General features: G+C 32.1%; 1 protein-coding gene across 1 annotated transcript; it reads right to left on the reverse strand.

Moving 5' to 3' along the window:
* Window positions 1-10,320: 10,320 nt before the first annotated feature.
* On the reverse strand, window positions 10,321-15,638 carry LOC118205455 (uncharacterized). The gene has a single exon (XM_085826604.1). The coding sequence runs from the start codon at window positions 14,155-14,157 to the stop codon at window positions 12,082-12,084; it is 2,076 nt and encodes a 691-aa protein (XP_085682730.1). The 5' UTR covers window positions 14,158-15,638; the 3' UTR covers window positions 10,321-12,081.
* Between the last annotated feature and the right edge of the window lie 6,350 nt (window positions 15,639-21,988).

A 21,988-nucleotide genomic window follows, 5' to 3' on the forward strand; every position in this document is an offset into this window, starting at 1 on the left:
TAACTTGTCAATTGAAATTTTTTCGTTTTTACTAACCTCTGTGTCACATTCTTCATGTCTTTATCCATTTTTTGCAGCAATTCCACTTTTTGTTTGATGGACATCGAAACATACTTTTGTTTTTTACGATCCTTTGGGAGCTCCAGAATCGCAAATTCTATTTGACATAATCGAAAGTTCAAGTTTACTTTTATAAAATTGCTCTTACAGTCTGCAAAAAATAATAAGCCGGATCCAATTCGAAGATTAAGGAACAACGCTATCATCAACATTAACTGAAATAGATAAATAGATAATTTTAGATTATACCGTCCCTTATACATAAAACACGTACGTGAAAACGTATTCTGCGCTTGCGCACACGCATATGCACAGTGGTAAAAGGTCTTACGTGCACCTGTAAACGCCTATGCGCATGCGTCAACGTGGCGCATGCGCAGAAAATTTGTAGCTTTGAGGTCCGGATTATAGATCATTCCGGATTATGGGTGTCCGAATTAACGACTTTTGACTCTATTCAGTTTCGAGGGCCGTAAAAAATATCCAAACTATTGTTGATGCCAAAGCTGCCAAAAATAATTGCGGCAAGAAAGGAAGTATAACTACCTAAGATTGATGTTTTAATTTAGATGAAAGGTTAACTTCATATAATACTTTTTTATTATTATAATTTATATGAAAAAGGCTAAACATGAATGAATAGAAGCATAAGAGTAAATAAGTATTTCAGATCAATATTATAATTTATATAAAATTGCTAAACATAACTGAATGGATGCCTGCATCGCTATTTCGCTACCGACTTATCGCTAAAGCATAATTTCATCTCGTTTGTTGTTCAAACATAATTTTTTATAATTAATGATGCTTTTTCTTTGAAAATATTCTCAGTAAAGTGCAGAATCGCTCACTTATTTGTTTGCCGCTTTTTACAAGGGTAAAAACAAATGGATTTTTGTCAATTTTTTTTTACTTTCTAAGTGAAAATAGGTCAATGTGCACATGGATACTGAGTATGTGTAATTCTTAAAAACGCGTCAAGCAGTGGGTGATTCTGCACTTTACCCAAAATTCTATTGCCGACTTTTCATCACGGGCAATTCCCAAATTGTTAAATCCATAGGATACCAAAAAAGGATTTTAAATCAAAAAGGATTTAAAAATTAAACTAGTATTTCAATTGTGTCTTAAGAAATATAGAACTATATAAACTTACGCAATCTGAAATCAACGCGTACGCTAGATTTGGCGAGCTGTTAAATGGGCGCGTTTGCTAGATTTAGCGCTTTTGCGCATACATTTTCGCCGCAATTTTTTTTACGGTCCTCGAAACCGAATAGTACCCTAAATTTTAATTATGTATATCTAATCTAATATTTTAATTATGTATATCTTAATTGCACCGGCCTTAAGATGCAACCCCTATTTTAATACACATTTTTGAAAGATGAAACTTGATTACTGATCATTATAATGAATTCACAGTATTTTAAATATAAAGTAATACTTTCATAATAATATAAAGAACACCTTTCAATCTCTCATCAAAACCCAGACACTCACTTCCAGAGCTAAATGAATAGTCACTTGAAACCTCAGCATCTGGAGTCCTCATACAACCAAATTGTCCTCTGTACCATCCAGTGCATTACTAATGCCACACTTCTTTAATGATTTAACCACTGTCTTTGTTTTCACAGCATCTCATGAAACTTTGACCCATTCACAAACAACGTATAAAACACACCCCGTTTTTCAGATCTAGTTTCAAAGAAAAAAAGTGCGTCTTATACGCTGGCAAATACGGTATATATTAATATGTTATGAAAATGCGATCAATTTTAAACACATGACAAATCTGAACCCAGTAAAACGTATCAGAAAATTTTGGATTATTACAGATAATATAACTTAATTGCCTATACTTTTGTTACCAGTCTGGTACTTTTCCATTATGCACGTGCCATGCAAAATGTGTGTGCATGTACTTTTCCATAGTGCACATGCCACACATTTTTCTGAACATGTATAAAGAGGTAAATGGTTTGGTTTCTAGATGGCATTATCATTGGGTCTTGGAGTGTGTTCGATTTCTTTTTCACAGTGTCACAAAATGTGGCCAGTGCAGAAAATACCCTAACTTTTAGTCAAACAACTTCTCCCTTTGATCCTGAAATTCTTCTCTTGGATGAGGGGAATTCACTATTGTTGGCACCTTCTGGCTCAAATGTAATTTATTTCACATGCTTGTTATTAAGTATTATCAAAATGCTTTAAAATAATGTGGACCACCTTACTTAAGATTACAGTCACCAATCCACAGAAGATGTTAATATAAGGATAAAGATAATATACTACCTGATTTTACATTTATTACTTTAAGTAGATTACAAAAATATATAAGCTTAGCATATATGAAAAAAAATAATAATAATAATAAACACCACATATCAATCAAAAAAGAATCATAGGCAGAATTCCACAGTGGTAGCAAGCATGCTAGTTCAAAAGTCGGCCAGAAACATGCAATATGAGTGAGGTCACTTTGATGCTTCATCACCTGTGCAGTCACAAATTCAAAAACACACTCAGTTACAATTATCCAATAAACTGTAGTAATTTATTTCTGTATTAGTTGCTTACATTTGGAATGAATTCCTAATTATAATAACATAATATGCAGTGACGTGGTGTGGTATTGAAAATTTTCATACATTTATATATGAAATTATGTCATACATTTATGTGTGTATTATTGAAAAAGACTGTACATGAAGAAAATATTAAAATCCTCTCTAATACAAATATGCACGAATGCTGGTGGTGGTTATCAGAGTTGAAATTCGGTACTAGTATTTATATATATTCTTGGAAATACTGGTCACTTTCAGATATGGTCGTCTTGGCGAGGAGTCATCACAGGGTTTGTTTATTTTGACACAAAGACTAATGGTTAATATTATAATGGTCAATAATGAATGCTAATAAAGGTTAATATGATCTGATAAATGTATGAAAATTGGATAAAGAGTGGAAGTGAGGGGGAAAATCTCCTCAAACTCTTTATTATCAATTATTTTTCAAGAGCTTGTATTTTAAATAGCACTTACAAAACTTACTCTATAGCTTCCTTTCTTACATATCTATTAATTAACAATTCCTTAATTTTAATAACCCAATGTTGTTCCTAGCAGGTGCACAGGGCGTAAAAGTCCGCACCTAGCAAAAATCGGGGGCGGCCGGACTTTCGTTATACCACGCATAAATATTATAAATCCAATAAATTCATTGTAAGTACATTTTAATACAGTTTGTCATATGTAAGTAATTAGTGATTATGAAATAAAAATTTTATTAATCATTGAGCATTTTTTTTTTTAATTTGGGGATGACAATTTTAGTACATGAGCAGCCAATGGCCAGAGAACGGCCCTCTAATAACCTTTACAAATAAGTATAGTCAAAAGTCGTTAATCCGGACTCGTCGGAACTTCGGCGATTCCGGATTAGAGATCATCAGTTTAAATCTTGTAAGATGGCACGCAGAAATTCTAAAATTAAAAATATGAAATTGTAATTCATGAAATAAAGAACAATTATGATCTAAAGGGTATCAAAATTTAGAAAAAAAAAAAAAAAGCTTAATATTTATTTGCTTACTTTATTAAACATTTCTTTCAGTGTAAGTTGTTTAAGTTGCTTTGTTTTATGTGATAATACTTTCTCTTTAATTCTATAAACAGACATAATTTCTTGTTCAGTTACAAAGTTCCGCTGTTCAAGTCCTGTAATTGCTGTGCCGAGAATACCGACTAACTTGTCAATCGAAATTTTTTTGTTCTCACTAACCTCTCTGTCACTTTCTTCATGTCTTTATCCATTTTTTGCAGCAATTCCACCTTTTGTTTGATGGACATCGAAACATACTTTCGTTTTGTAGATCGTTTCGGAGCTCCAACATCGGAAATTCTATTTGACATAATCGAAAGTTCAAGTTTACTTTTATAAAATTGCTCATACAGTCTGCAAAAAATAATAAACCGGATCCAATTCGAAGATTAAGAAACAAAGCAATCATCAACATTAACTGAAATAGATAATTAGATAATTTTAGCTTATACCGTCCGTTGTACATAAAACGTGCACGCGAAAACATATTCTGCACTTGCGCACACGCATATGAGCAGTCGTACAGGTCTTACGTGCACGCGTAAACGCCTATGCGCATGTGTCAACGCGGCACATGCGCAGAAAGTTTTTAGCTTTGAGGTCCGGATTATAGATCATTCCGGATTATGGGTGTCCGAATTAACGACTTTTGACTGTAAAAACCTTTTAAATACTTGCACTGAAAAAAATTTATAATTCCTTTTAATTACATAGCTTGATAATTTCAATTCTTTTACCTGTTTCACTTTTAAAACTACATATAATTTATAAGAGTACATTTATTACCATTAAAACTAATAAAATACTAAGATTTAATAAATAAAAAATGTAGACGAAAATACATGTCATCTTACTTCTGTCTTTTAGTTTCTATGAAAGAAAATTTCCTGCTGGAATCTTGTTTTGCAAACATCTATTCCTGAACAGGATGTTTCTTATTATAAAGACTATTAAAACAGTGATAATATTTCAAACCTGCATAGTTTCTACTTGTATTTAATATTAGAACACAAAGCGCATAACCTTCACACAGTGATATCAAAGTATTCTTAATATTTAAAAGATAACTATTAAAGAAGTTCTTTTTCAATATGGGGCCCACCAGCGGCCGAGCGGTAAAGTCGCTGAACACTGGCAGTTCGATCCGAGGTTCGAATCCTGCGAACGGGCTGGCTGCATGGGCGTTTTCGTGGATTTTCCCATGTGTAATGTGTATACGAGTCAGTTACCCTTAGAAAGTCCTCCATGAAGGCATCCCTCCCCTTAGGCAGATAGCCCTCGAGGCTTTGCCATAATTACACACACACTTTTTCAATATGGAAATGCAAAATAATGAGCCCTTTTCTTGACAAAGTTATATATTCAATGAAAAAAATTAATAAAATTCAGATCTGTCTTTCAATATCTTTCTACATGATAAAATTCCAAGATATTGATGTTTTTAAGAAAATTGTGAAAATATAAAATCAAAAATTCACTTTTATAATTAATATCTTCATTGCATAATTTCTAAGTACTTCCAAAACTATGATTGAAAATCTATTATTATCACATAAATTAAATCAACAGATATTCTCATTTAAATAGAAACTTAATTGCAAATATCTGATTACATAAAAGTTTTTTTAGTAATAAATTATATTCTGCTCAGACTAACTTTTTTTAATTTTATATATATGTTCATGTATTGTACAAAAAAAAAAAAAAAAAAAAAAAAAAAATTCACGTTAAATTTGGCATATTAATTTTTATTAAGACTTGTGGAACTACTCTGATATGCGCCCTCAAGTCGCCAAAAATGTTTGGCGAGAAACTCCACGCTGCCATATTGCTATCTAAATTTTTTGTCCGTATTTCGAATTTTAAGCCTAAATTGTCTCCATAAACACGGTTTTTGAAAATGCAAAAACCACATTTTGAACACAGAATTTAAGATAAAAATCCGAAACAAAAACAAAAAATTTAGATAGCAAAACCGTAAAGTTTTTAACCAAAATTATTTGACAAGAGTCCATGTACACAGCGATATGTTTTACCTTAAAAAAAATCTACGAACTGCTCAATTTAGGTAACAAACGAATCTACAAACTACGCACACCTCACTTTAATAAATTAACATAACAATAAATTTCAAAGAATACCATGTACACAGCACCCTGTTTCAACTTAAAAAAACATCTACGAATTGCACAATTTAGGCAACAAACGAATCTACGAACTACGCACACCTCACTTTAATAAATTAACATAACAACAATAAATTTCAAAGAATACCATGTATACAGCGTTCTGTTTCAACTTTAAAAAACATCTACGAATTGCACAATTTAGACGGTACGCACTAATCAACAAAATAACTAAAATAAATTTCAAACAATTCAAAAAAACAACAATAATTCTACAAAATAAGAACAAGAATAAAATAAAATGCACTTACCATGAATTAATGCTTTTTTGACAGCAGAAATACCAATCTCATACCGCCATGTAATGACTATGGTATTTATATGACAGCCAGTCACACTATCCAGAAAATTCACACTAGGGTTCACAAATAAATAAAATAACAAATAATCACAAATCCCTACTTCTATCATGCACAGCCACTAAAAATAATCTCCCAGACCCTCTTTCCACACCTCCAAATACCCACTGCCCCTCAACAGGATGGCCACGATGATATTTTCCTTTGCCGAACTTCAATTCAACAACTTCCACCATTTTATCTTTCCCCCCTAGCTTCTCAGACACAAAGCATGACGCGAACCAACGAACTCCAGCGAAAGATTTTTCAACGTCAACAGGGTTGAAATGTTAATTTGCCATACAACACGCAATCACACCAAAAACCAGCGCAGAACACATATTGCCACATTTGGTGAAATTAGGGCGTATATCAGAGTTGTACCAGACTGGCTTTTGTGCTTCTTAGAACTCAACTTTCTTGCATGTAACCCATAACAAGAACCAAGAAACATATTATTTATTACTCAATGCTTTTCAAGTGATATGCAGCTGATCAGCAGCCAAACGAATAAGCAGCTGAAGTCTGGTAGTTTGGTTAGCCAAGAAAATGAGCTAGTTGCATGATCGTTTTCATGGTATTCCCAATATGTAACATGGATTCAAACCAGTTCCTCTCAGAAAGACCTCCTTGAAGGCATCCTTCCTCTTAGGCAGATATCTCTCCCATGCTTTGCCATAATTTAAGGAAACCAAATCCAACTGATGTATGCTGCTAAAAATTTGATTTAAAGGTCCACATTTAATAATTGATAATTTAATAATATTTAATAATTGATAATTTAATAACATTATCAAAATGCGAATATGGTTGAAGTTAGATCATTTTAAACGCATATATGATTATTACATTATTTGCATATATTTATTATATAAATATTTAAAATGTATATTTTATTATTAATATATTTATGGTAAACATTTCTTTTTTGATTCTAATTTCACTTTTAAACTTTCACATAATTTTATCAAAGAAGTCTTTTGAAATTTAGTCACAGTTTCGCTCAGTTAAATCTGACAGTGTAGTCACAGATGCAACACAAAAAACTATGTCAAATATCAGTCACTAAAGATGTATGGATTAGGTATTCTCATGCCATCTATTTTGTTTATTTCATACTTATAACTGCATAAGAAGACTTACCTGAAACAAATGTTGTGTCACAAGCAGTGACATTGAGATGTTTATTTACACGTAACTGAGAAGCACAGCACAAATTAATGTTGTAATTGTTAAAGAAAGTATCCTAGTTTTAAAAAAGCTTTGTTGCATGTAATGTGAAATTAATTACTTTATCATTTTAAGAATAAGAAGGGTTTATGTGTTCAATATGCAAAGCCTGTGAGGGCTAGCTGAAAAAAGCATGCTTTTGTGAATATTTTCTAGGGTAAATACACTCATATTTACATCACTTCAGGAAAACCATGAAAATGCTCATAAAAAACATGCGAAAAATCACATAAAAAATTCTGCACAGCCAGCTCGTTCATCAGGATTTGAGCCGAGATTGAACTACTAGTATTCAACCGTCTTAACCACTCATAGGACAAATCTTAAGAAAATGCTTATAATGTCGTGTAATGAAAAGTTAATGGCAAGAATCTGCTCCTTTCCACCCTTTTTTTAAGTGTTTGGTCATGGTATTATTCATTATGTATACTTTCTATAATTCATATTGAATACTAATACAGTCAAAAGTCATTAATTCGGACACCCATAATCAGGAATTATCTATAATCCGGACCTCAAAGCTAAAAACTTTCTGCGCATGCGCAGCGTTGACACATGCGCATAAGACCTTTTACGTCTGCGCATATGCGTGTGCGCAAGTGCAGAATACGTTTTCGCATGCGCGTTTTATGTATAACGGGCGGTATAAGCTAAAATTATCTAATTATCTATTTCAGTTAATGTTGATAATTGCGTTGTTCCTTAATTTTCGAATTGGATCCGGATTATTATTTTTTGCAGCCTGTAAGAACAATACTATAAAAGTAAACTTGAACTTTCGATTATGTCAAATAGAATTTCCGATTCTGGAGCTCCCAAAGGATCATACAAAACGAAAGTATGATTCGATGTCCATCAAACAAAAAGTGGAATTGCTGCAAAAAATTGATAAAGACATGAAGAATGTGACAGAGAGGTTAGTGAATACGAAAAAATTTCGATTGACAAGTTAGTCGGTATTCTCGGCTCAGCAATTAACGGGACTTGAACAGCGGAACTTTGTAACTGAACAAGAAATTATATCTGTTTATAGAATTAAAGAGAAAGTATTATCACGTAAAACGAAGCAACTTAAACAACTTACATTGAAAGAAATGTTTAATAAAGTAAACAAATAAATATTAAGCTTTTTTTTTTTTTGGTAAATTTTGATACTCTTTAGATCATAATTGTTCTTTATTTCATAAATTACGGTTTCATATTTTTAATTTTAGAATTTCTGCATGCCATCTTACGATTTAAACTGATGATCTATAATCCGGAAAAATCGATAATCCGGAATCGCCCGACAAGTCCGTATTAACGACTTTTGACTGTGTCTCTATTACAAGTGCGGGTTTTTTTTTTTTTTTTTTTGTTATTTTTAAGTGTTTTTCTCGTTGATAATCTAAAAATTGTATCTGATAATTAGTATAATAGGTATAAATACAAAAGACGCATATAATAAATTTCCCAAAAGCCACAACTGCATATTTATATCATTCTAAAAGTGGCGAAATAAGTTTCAAATAGCAAGAAATGCGAGATTTCAAACAATCATTCAGTGATAGTCTCATTTCAGTAAGAACCATCTCCTGTAATAAATGAATGCATGACTTTTAATTCATCCATTTTGCATAAACAATTTTTCAATTTACTTGCAAACAGCTTAAAACATTTTATGTTGAACCAACTGCCTGTCTTTTTTTAATACATTTAGCAATACCAATAATCTTCAAGAGTACTGAAATTTTCTTCAGTAGTATTGTTAATAAAACTAGAACTTATTATTTTTCATTTGTACTTAGATTCATTACACAAGTATTGGTTTGCTAGTTTTGATGACTTTGGGGATCCATAAAAATATTCTGTCACTTTAGAATCAATAATATTTTTTATTTCAATTTAATCATCTAATTGTGTGTCACACCTGCCATCTTCTCAATTATTATTAGCAATGCATTAAAAATATACTATCTTGTTAAAATTTAAGCCTTAAATATTTTTTTTTCATTAGTTTAGATCACAATAACCAATAAGAAAAACGGTACATAATTAAATATTTAAAATGCATATTTTGACGGCCCACGAAATCAAAACATTTTTAGTGTTGGAAACCTCACGGTTCTGCGCTACATTTACAGCCGTGTTAGGAATTATCATTCACCTCCTCATACCATATTTTCTTCCATGAACCAGCATGCCATCGAAAACTTCTTTAATTATATGAAACTACTTCTATCTATTCATCGTTAAAAATTCATAAAAAATAGTAATAAATAAGTGAAGAATAATTTAATCAGCAAATCTGAACAACGAGGATCAACAAAATCAACGTAAGAGAGGAATGGTTGTAACTGTCGAACAAGTGAATAGGTTGAATCTGTTGGGTTACCAAGTTTGAACTATTATCGCCAATATTGGCGATGTTTACATTTACCAGGTTCTTTGCGAAAGTGCTTCCCATTTATTATATAAGTGTTTTTTACTTTCTGGGGAACAGGTTTCCTAAGACATCCTATTTTAAAAAAGCTTTCTTATATACTTTATGCATATGGGATTTTTGACAGAGCTTAATATAATGTACTTAAAAGTTACAGCATGCTTATGGTGATGAAATACTTAACTGTGCTTCAGAATTTCAATAGCATTTTAGTGAAAATATAAATGAAAATAAATACCTAATATTTTTTAATGAAAACATTCCAAATTTTCCAACAATTCAAATGAAATTCAGCTCATGAGAAATCCGAGATCCACAGAGTTGCTCGATTCAAAGATAATTCCTAAACTTTTCGGAGTATGAATATGCTACTTTAATCATTTCATAGCTAGTTAACTATCAAGCATAGAGATATGCGGCTTTAAAAATCAGTAATAATTTAAAATGACTTGTGAATATCTTACAAACATGAGACTTTTTCTTGTTGAAATGAATAAATGATTTATTACGATAAAATGACAGATTAAACTCATCTTGTACAGAGACATTTCTTGGCTGCGTGAACAAGCCTTATTATGCAGAGCAGTGCAGGCCCTTTTTCATCTAACATTTCCACAAAAGACAAAAGCATTCTATTCTCTATGGATATGTAAATTCAAACACTTTTTCATCCAAGTGATTAGTTACACACGTAACTCATGGTGTTTCCCTCCTCTGTGAAAAAACATATGCTTGTTTAAGGAAATGTTCTCTCTAAATGAGTTGCTTCACATCAGATTTCTTACATCTGTAAATAAGCATACAGTAATTTTAAGTTCATCTTTCAGGTAAAAGAGATGTTACCTCCCATGCACGCTAGCATATGGCCATACACCTGACACTTTTCAGCGAATGACCTGTTATATATCTCTCACACGTGGAGTTTTTTTCTTGTGTGGATAAGCAGATGGTTTTTCAAATGATCTTTACGCTTAAAAGATTTGCTACATACTTCACACATATGAAGTTTTTTTCCTGTGTGAATATACAGATGGTCTTTCAAATGATCTTTACGACTAAAGGATTTGTTACATACTTTACACATGTGAGATTTTTCTCCTGTATGAATAAGTATATGCTTCTTTAATTTATCCATTAGTCTAAATGACTTACTACATATCTCACACACATAAGGTTTCTCTCCTGTGTGAATAAGCATATGTTTGCTTAAATTACCCTTTACTCTAAATGATTTACTACATATCTCACAAACATAAGGTTTCTCTCCTGCGTGAATAAGCATGTGCTTGTTTAAAAAAACCTTTGCTGTAAATGATTTACTACATACCTCACACACATGAAATGCCTCTCCTGTGTGAATAAGTATATGAGTTTTCAAACTATATTTACGTCTAAAGGATTTGTTACATACCTCACACATATGAGGTTTCTCCCCTGTGTGAATAGGCATATGTATTTTTAAACCAGACTTATACTTACATTTTAAGCTGCATACTTCACATATGTGAGGTTTTCCCACTGTATGAGTACGCATATGCTTGTTTAAAGCATCCTTTAGTCTAAATGACCCGTTACACACCTTGCACACATGAGATTTCTCTGAGTGAATAAACATATGGCTCGTTAATTGAGACTTTAATGCAAATGATTTCCTACATACGTTACACACATGAGGTTCCTTTTTTATGTGAATTAGCATATGGTTGCTTAAATCACTCTTTTGTCTACATGTCTTGCTACACAGCTCACACACATAAGGTTTCTCTTCTGTGTGAATAAGCATATGCCTCTTTAAAACAATCTTTTGACGAAATGACCTGTTACACACTTCACACATATGGGGTTTCTATGCATGTGGTTTTTCAAATACTGTTTAAGACTAAATGATTTGTTACATACCTTGCACACATGAGATTTCTCGCCTGTGTGAATATGCATATGGTTTTTTAAACAATTCTTCCACTTAAATTTTTCTCTACATACTTCACATATGTAAGGTTGTTCTCCTGTGTGAGTAAGCATATGATTTTTTAAAACGTTCTTGTGTCTAAATGATACATTACACACCTCGCACACATGAGATTTCTCTCCTGAGTGAATAATCATATGGCTCGTTAATTGATTCTTTAGTGCAAGCAACTTATTACATATCTGACACATATGAGGCTTCTCTCCTGAGTGATTAAACATATGGTTCGTTAGTTGATACTTTCGTGCAAACGACTTATTACATACCTCACACATGAGATTTCTCTCCCTTGTGAATAAGCATATGCCTTTTTAAAACATTCATGCACTTAAATTTTGCGCTACATAATTCACATATGTAAGGTTTCTCCAGTGTGTGAGTAAGCATATGCTTGTTTAAAGCCCCCTTTTGATTAAATGATGCGTTACACACCTCGCACACAAGAGATTTCTCTCCTGAGTGTATAAGCATATGCTGGTTTAAAGGACCCTTTTGTCTAAATGATGCATTACACACCTCGCACACATGAGATTTCTCTCCTGAGTGAACAAGCATATGACTTGTTAACTGACTCTTTAGGGCAAATGACTTGCTACATACCTCACACCTATGAGGTTTCTCTCCTGTATGAGTAAGCATATGTCTTTTTAAACGATTCATCCACTGAAATTTTGCGCTACATACTTCACATACGTGAGGTTTCTTCCCTGTGTGAGTAAGCATATGGTTTCTTAAACCATCCATCGTCTTAAATTTTGCACTACATACTTCACATATATGAGTTTTCTCCCCTGTGTGAGTAACCATATGTTTTTTTAATTCATATCTCCCCTTAAATTTTGCACTACATACTTCACATATGTGAGGTTTCTCCCCTGTGTGAGTAAGCATATGTGTTTTTAAATTATTGATTCGTTTAAAGTTTGCGTTACATACTTCACATGTGAGAGGTTTCTCCTCTGTGTGAGTAAGCATGTGATTTTTTACAGCAATCTTGCGTGTAAATGATACATTACACACCTCGCACACAAAAGATTTCTCTGAGTGAAAAAACATATGGCTCGTTAAACTATGCTTTAGTGCAAATGACTTGTTACATACCTCACACATATGAGGTTTCTCTCCTGTGTGAATAAGCATATGTCTTTTTAAATAACTCATCCACTTAAATTTCGCACTACATACTTCACATATGTGTGGTTTCTTCCCTGTGTGAGTAAGCACATGCTTGTTTAAAGAATCCTTTTGACTAAATGATGCATTACACACCTCGCGCACATGAGATTTCTCTCCTGAGTGAATAATCATATGGCTCGTTAATTGATTCTTTAGTGCAAACAACTTATTACATACCTTACACATATGAGGTTTCTCTCCTGAGTGATTAAACATATGGCTCGTTAATTGATACTTTCGTGCAAACGACTTATTACATACCTCACACACATGAGGTTTCTCTCCCGTGTGAATAAGCATATGTCTTTTCAAAACATTCATGCACTTAAATTTTGCATCACATAATCCACATATGTAAGGTTTCTCCAGTGTGTGAGTAAGCATATGCTTGTTTAAACCCCTCTTTTGACTAAATGATGCGTTACACACCTCGCACACATGAAATTTCTCTCCTGAGTGTATAAGCATATGCTGGTTTAAAGGACCCTTTTGTCTAAATGACGCATTACACACCTCACACACATGAGATTTCTCTCCTGAGTGAACAAACATATGACGTGTTAACTGATACTTTACGGCAAATGACTTGCTACATACCTCACACCTATGAGGTTTCGCTCCTGTGTGAGTAAGCATATGTCTTTTTAAACTATTCATCCACCGAAATTTTGTACTACATACTTCACATATATGAGTTTTCTCCCCTGTGTGAGTAACCATATGTCTTTTTAATTCATTTCTCCCCTTAAATTTTGCACTACATACTTCACATATGTGAGGTTTCTCCCCTGTGTGAGTAAGCATATGTCTTTTTAAACCATTGATTCGCTTAAAGTTTGCGTTACATACTTCACATGTGAAAGGTTTCTCCCCTGTGTGAGTAAGCATATGATTTTTTACAGCTATCTTGTGTCTAAATGATACATTACACACCTCGCACACAAAAGATTTCTCTGAGTGAATAAACATATGCCTCGTTAAATGATGCTTTACTGCAAATGACTTGTTACATACCTCACACATATGAGGTTTTTCTCCTGTGTGAATAAGCATATGTCTTTTTAAATGATTCATCCACTTAAATTTCACACTACATACTTCACATATGTGTGGTTTCTTCCCCGTGTGAGTAAGCATATGCTTGTTTAATATCAAGTTTAATATCATGCTTGTTTAATATCAATAATTAGTCAAAAGTATCCTTTTGACTAAATGATGCATTACACACCTCGCACACATGAGATTTCTCTCCTGTGCGAGTAAGCATATGCTTGTTTAAAGGACCCTTTTGACTAAATTATGTATTACACACCTTACACACATGATATTTCTTTCCTGAGTGAATAAACATATGGCTCGTTGATACTTGAGTGCAAATGACTTGCTACATACCTCACACATACAAGGTTTCACTCCTGTGTGAATAATCAGATTTCTCTCCCACGTGAATAAGCATATGCTAATTTAACGAAAACATTAGTGTAAATGACTTATTACACATATGAGGTTTATCAGCAGTGTGGGTGAGCATGTTTTTAATTACCTTTTTGACCAGATGATTTGTTACATAACTTTCACACACCTAAGATTTTTCTGCTGCACGAACAAATGCACTGTCATATAAATCACGCTTTAGGCTAAATGGTATGTTACATACTTCTCCGCACACGAAATTTCTCTTCTGTGTGAACAAGTTCGTATGATTCACTTTTTTGTCTAAATAATTCACTGTCTAGGTCATATATGTCAGATTTTTCTGTTAGATGTACAGGTATTACTTCTTTTAAAATGTTTCTTTTTCTACATGACATTTTATATATGTTCAAGACATGAAATTTCTTTCCTATATAGAGAAGTATAAGCTGACATCTCTGATATCATATAACTCATTCCATAATTTACAATGCTGTTCGTGTTTGGCACAAATGTAAAATGGTTTGGCTTACAAAAAATTTAAGCCTTTAAGAGTTATGGATGTAAATTTCGCACAGATAGATGGCTTTCAATTTGTTCCATTTAAAAATTTCCGCCAACTCTGGATTGATTCTATTTCTGCTCGGATGTCTATAGGAACAAAGTGAATAAAAGTAGAAAGTAACAGTCTCACTTTGGAACTACCATTAAGAAGCTATCACTTATTCATGTTATCTTGGAAAACGTTAGGATATCAGGGCCAAACCTGCAAAGCTTGGAGAGTTCAAAGGAGATGTTGCATGCTTTATACAACTTTCATTATCTTGTCCAAATGTGTTTATAAAAATCGTATACAACAAAAATGTACATCTCATGATTTTCAGGAAAACTTGATGAAAATAAGTTTGTTATGTTCTGCAAAAATAAGATTTCTTGCCATATAGAGATAAAGCTTTATGAATTTATGCAATCACGCCATATATGGTATTTCACCAACTATATGAAGTTTTGATTTTTCTGGAATTAATCAGCACAGAAGTTGCTTATTTAAAACTGCGACACAGATTCCACATTTTAACCATACACAATCCGCAAAATATTTCTTTGCAGCGAAAAAAAAACACCATATTAGTTTGTAACAAAATTGGTAGACTCAGTATTTAAAAAATAACACGATTCATAATAATGCAATTTTAAAACTAGCAGATTGTTGCCAGATGATTGGAAGTGTCTACAAGTACGAGGTCGGACGGTTAGCTCAAACATGGTAAAAATGCTAAACGTACGACTAGTTGCGCAGACATCTGCGCATCAACATGCCTTCAATGTGCCATGTGAATCTAGCGCCATTTTGTTTTCGAACGTGGTCGGATGGATGGTTGCTAAACGATTAGCGGTCATCTTCTTTTATTCAGTACAAACCCACAGTAATAGCCTTATTAGCACTCTCAGACACTCCCCGCATCCCAGTGAAAAACATCGGTACCCTTGTGACATCCTACCGACATAAGAATTACAACCTTAATTGACTCATTCACGCTTAACCGAATCTGTGGTCTACCACCCGCTACTACATCTTGTAACGACACTTAACTTACCCCCCCCCCTTTTAGCCGCCGCTTGCGCGGACCTGACTCTCTTTTTCGCCTCCTACCACACTACTCCTCTTCTCCTTCTTCCAGATTCTTATCAGAAGTCGAGTAAAAAGATGTTTCTACATCTTGACACTCGAGAATCAAATACGATCTGTGTGTGTTTTGCATATGGTTCTAACGTTCTTTGTCTGCTACTGTTTTTTGAAAAATTTATGAAAATGTTGGGAACGAAAATAGCTAAAGTTACGTTAATTAAATTAATATATACCTTTGTCTTATGTTATGGATCTTTTGCTGTTGTGTCTCAGGATGCAAGCAATATTACTTTGCACTTCATGCTAAATACCTTGATACGAAGCATCTTAACACTGTCCTTCCTTTTTCTTCCAGTATCGCATTTATTCAGCATTACCTAAAACACATCTGTGAGACACTATTTATTGTACATGAACACGGCTTCCTCTCCTTTTGACTACACTCATGGACACAACCGTATTTTTTGGATATTTCTACTTCTTTTCCTCTTATATCTGTAGGCCCTTCTTTTTTTCTTTTCTTTTTAGCCTCTACAATTTTCTGAGCCATTTATTTTAAATTTTATTTTGCCCCATCTTTTCTTCCTGGCCTTTTGAACTCGTACAAAATTCCATTTTACTCTCCTCTGAAATATGAAATTGCCCCATTTCTATATACCTTTCCTGCGCACCACGGAGTACAAAGGCCCGTTTACACTAGCGGAACTTTGGTCCCAAGAAGCGTAAGCTAACGTCCTAAAAAGTACTAAGGAAGTACACCTTCGCACCTAAGCAGGATTTTTTGCACATCGGTGCAGAAAGACTTAGCGGGTGCAAAACAAGACTATTTTGTCTGTCTGTCCTAGCAATAACATTTCGGTCGCCGCTTTTTCGGATGGCCCAAACTGTCTTTTTACTATCGATAGGCAGCTTTTTGCCACCGATAATGAAATGGGCGTTGTTTATCGATTACGAAGGTTTTAATGTTTGGATTCGTGTATAAACTTTGTCAGAAGGAAAATTGATATCGCGAAACCTTGCAATTTAAAGGAATACTTTGCAGACACGAAGTAGAAACTGTTAAAAAAATTTGCTTATTATTATAGAAAATCATAACCATTCGATGATAAGAGTATGTTACGAAGTATGTTATATATCATACGAGTTATGAAAGTAAATGTAAAGATAATGTATGTATGTATGTGAAGTAAATAAAATCCTCTAGAACGCAAACACTTTATTTGGTTATCTAGTTGAAAGTTTGGCCATTTTGTTCTTAAGTATTTATCAACATAAATTTTTATTAATTTTATTGCCTAAGATCTGGTTGATGTTTCCAGATCTGGTCCAAGTTAAAAAAAGAAAAAAATGTTTATAGACGTTCATATTCATTAATTTTGTTGCATAACGTGTAATAGAACTCTGTTTGATTTTTATTTGGTTTCATTGACAGCTATTGCATGCTTTTTTTTTTTTAAATAGCTGATGCTTTACAAAACCTTCCATACTATATTAAACATTAAACAGGGTATACTATGATAGATTTGAAAATTTTTATTGTTTCTTCAGAAACTCAACAATTGCCTCAATGACTACTGTATTTTTCATCCTGTCTTATTGTATAAATGCAGTCTGTTGATTTGAAATATAATAATTTAACAGTCAGTGTGTAAAGAAAATCCATTCTTTAGTTTTATAACGAGCAACGTTTTTCAAAATAATCTTATAATTAAAACAGGTTTTCTGAAGTGTATTTATTTCTTTAGTGATGTATAAGTCAATGCTACTTAGCTTGTATAATATTACATTACTGTCTATTTTGACTGGTACCAGTAGGCTAGCAAATAAGATAGCTGAACATTGGATGTTTGATCCAGGTACAAATACTGGTGAATGGGATAGCTGATTTTCCTTATGTATTATGTGAATACAAGTCAATTTCTCATAGAAATACCTTCTCAAAGGCATCCTTTACCTAAGGTACATAGCTCTTACTGTAGTTACCTTGTTTTGTGTAACGTAGCATAGCCGTTAAAACCTTAATAATTTTAATACAAAATAACAAAAAAATTTTTTTGCTACCATATTACCATAACAAATTTCACAGGATGCACCAAACTGTGTCAACCATGTGTATGTGCATATAACAATTCTTCAGTTTTTAATAAGCAGCATTACCATTTTTTTATGTTTTTTTTTTTTTTTTTTTTTTTTTTTGTGTGTGTGTGTGTGTGTGTGTGTGTATTTATCCAAGTTACAATGATTTTTATAACTCATTTTTATTTTTATAACAAATCATTTATAAACAAATCATACTTTTTTAAATGTGAAATTAATTTTAAAATATGCACTTGTGGAATTTGTCTGCAATGGATGAAATAGTGGTGTGAATAAAATTCTGAAAAATAAAGCTGTATCAAATTATAAAGTTACAGAAGAATGGAATTTGCTATGTTAGTTGAATTTAAATTACTCGGAATCTTTCTCCCTTCACTGTTGCTATACCACCAAAAGAAAGCCAATTATGAACAGCGTCCTGCAAACAAAAACTTGCTTGTAACAAGGTTTATTGATTGATTGGTACAGACTTTAATGGCATATTTGTTACCAAATGAATCTAAAGCAAACCAGTATGAAGGGTAGTTTTACAGGTTAACTTGTTTTCAAATTAGCAACTCTGTAAAAGGGATCATCCAGCTGTACTGACACTACATGTTCTTTCTCATAGCTTGTTATTTGGTTGTAACAGGCAGTTAAGATAAAAACACTTGTAACACTGCTTAATTTTTATGTATGGTAGCCCAGTTACATGACTATAACATTTTTCCACTACTTTTTTTACACTGTAATCTTGGTTTAGAAAGTTATTTACCAAGATTCTGGGATGTTGTATAGGAATATCATATGGAACAACTACAGCCAAATGTATTGTTTCAGAAGAGAGTATATACTCTTACTGAATCTTTTCCTGCACTTATTGTTTGATTTGATATTTCCTGTATAGTGGAATGACCATCATGACAACATAGTGTCCTGTAGCTCTTTCTATATAATTCCATTCAGATATTCACACTTTTATTTTTGTAAGTTAATGCAGAAGACAATACATATTTACATCTATTTCTGATACTTCCAATTTTAAGGAATAATCATGGAGTCTATACTGTTACATAGAAGATGCTAAAAAAATACTTAACAGGGAGTTTAACATTATTCATGCAACAAAGGAGCTGAAGTTTATTGCATTTTTAACAATATGTTAAAACTCATACAAGCATTTATTTCTTTTATTATAGATGTAAATCAATGACCAGTTCCTAAAGTATTGAAAGATAAAAGTCAAGGAAAAAGTTCTCAGTTCATAGTGCCAAAGTATTTTGTTAATATTGATAAAATTCAATTAAAAAAAGATTACTCATGTTATTATGTAGAATTGATGCTAAAATTCTATATTAGAAACAAGTATCGATTAATTGTGTTAGGTAGAATTAATAAACAGTCGGGCGGAAATTTATTAAATGCATAAAACATAACAAAAGCCAGGGCTGTATTTATTCCTCCATTTAAAAAATTGTGGCTTTTCTATCCAACTGTCTTCAAATCTGTAAATTCAGAAAAAACTCTAAAATTATAATTTTTTAGAGAGAAGCATTTCCATCCTCAAAAAAAATAAATGTTAAAAAAGAATTGAAATACAAAATTTTTGCATTTTATGCAGAAAGTGAAAAGAAAATCATTATTTCATTATAATGTTAATCATAAAAACAGATCTGCTTAATATTTTTTGTAACAAAAACTTAAAGAAATATTTTTATTCTATTGCATGTCCAGTGATATTAAAAATAGTTTTAAATTTTGATTTTAACTTGAAGATGCCCCAGAGGAGTTGCACAATATCTAAAATTTCTCTGAAACTTAGTTTGAAGGTTTTCAAACTACTTGAAAACTTCAAATTATGTGAAAAAAGAAATGTAGATGTAAAAGGTTTTAATGACCAAAATATTTTCATTCCATCAGCTTATTTGTTTATTTTAAAGAAGACATTGTAGAGACATTAGGATTTTTTTGGAAGCTGAGAGACGTGAAAAACGAGCTATGTCCTCTCCGCGACTAGAACCATGGACCTCTCAAATATGTGCCGAGGCATGCTACGAAGGCAGGAGAAATACCTTATAAAACAATCTGATAATGAGATAACAAGTAGAAGATAAGAATTTTTTTCTTCTGGAAAATTAAAAAAAAAAAAAAAATTCATATTGCATATATACAAGCCTATACCATAAATTATAAGTATATAAAATTCTTGGATTATCTAATGGGGGGGAAGTAATAAATGTAAATATTAATATATAAGAAGTAATAAATGTAAATATTTCAATAAATGAATAGATAAAAAATGGCCTTAAACAACCTCATGTTTAAATTACTTGGAGAAATTAATACCAACAAAAACATTATTATTGAAACAAATGTAGATAATAAACACAAATTGCCTAATGAATCTTTGAAATGCCTTTGAATATCTGAATCACAGAATTTTCAAATAGAAAGGTTTCATTGAATAATGACCGGGTAAAAGATAAGTTATTATGATGGAATTAGCCTTTGGGTATCGGAAATGGACATGTAGTTGAAGAATGAAAGCTTGCTTTAAATTACAGAGATTTCTAATACATTAATTTAATATATTTTTAAAAATATTTTAATAATATAATACTTTTCTAATACATTTATTTTATTATCCAAAATTATTTTCTAATTAATAGAAAGGTACGGCGTAAGTTTCAGTGATTAATTATCAGAAAGGCTTCTTCTGAATGGTTTAATAATAATAATACAAGGAAATAAGCTTATTTTACCCATGCCTTATGGCATAAGAAAAGGAACTTTTGAAATATATTAAAAACTAAAAAGATTTACATATACCATAGAAATGATTTTTAACTCTAAACAAAATTACTGGTTATCATTTCGGAAACAAAATTCAATACTTGCCCATAGTAAGACCAACTTGTGAAAGATTTTTTGCCAAACTGCAAATCATTGTGTAAGGAAGAAAATTTCCAAAAGCCATTTTGAAATTTTTAATAATATGACTAATAATCATAAGATACTACTTTTTGATCCATAACATGGGATGTTTGAACTAACTAAGAAAAAACTTTAAATTGCATCAGTATTATAATGAGCTAATAAATTTTAAATCACAAAATACAGTGAACCATATGTAAGACAGCCAGACACAGCTGCTATAAAAATATTTCTACGGAAGTGGTTGTCTTAGGGAGGGGATAATTGATGCCAATGTTGTTAAATTACCACTTTTGTCGTTCTGGTACAGTTTTCTGTCTACACATTTTGAATCTGAAATAATGCATTCAGCACGGCATGCACACTGGGTGTAAGAAAAGAGAAGCAACAGAAAGAAACTGGAGAGTATAGTTAAATGATAAAAACCAAATCCTTAATACCACTATTGACAGAAAGAGACTAAAATGCAAATAAGAAGCAAATTTCCTTAAAAGCTAACAATGAAGAAGGATTAAAATTAGAATCAATGGTTAAAACCATGGGATTTTTATTGATATAAAACATCAAATGCCAAATGAAGTGGTGTCTCCCCCCCCCCAGTATAATTTTTCGATGTGGAGAAATGGAAAACATGATTTTTTTTTAACTAGCAATCGTAGGCAATGCAGAATTTATTAATTTTTCTTTGAACATAATTTTGTGTTGTTCAGTACAGAATTTAGGTCACGCATCTCTGCTGTTTGGGGGAAACTTAAAAAAGAACTCTGTGAACATAAGTTAAAAAAAAAAAAAAAATACGGGTCACTAAAATAAATAAATATTCAGATTCTTTTCTTGTGTTCTAACATATGTAATTATTACTTCAGTAGATTCTAATATTTATTTTATAATCATGCATTATTACTACTTAGGCAACAATACAGACATATATAAATTTTCACTATT

The sequence above is a fragment of the Stegodyphus dumicola genome, chromosome 11, assembly GCF_044657685.1.
Source record: "Stegodyphus dumicola isolate Sdum_Otavi_A_Nest chromosome 11, ASM4465768v1".
Lineage (NCBI taxonomy): Eukaryota > Metazoa > Arthropoda > Arachnida > Araneae > Eresidae > Stegodyphus > Stegodyphus dumicola.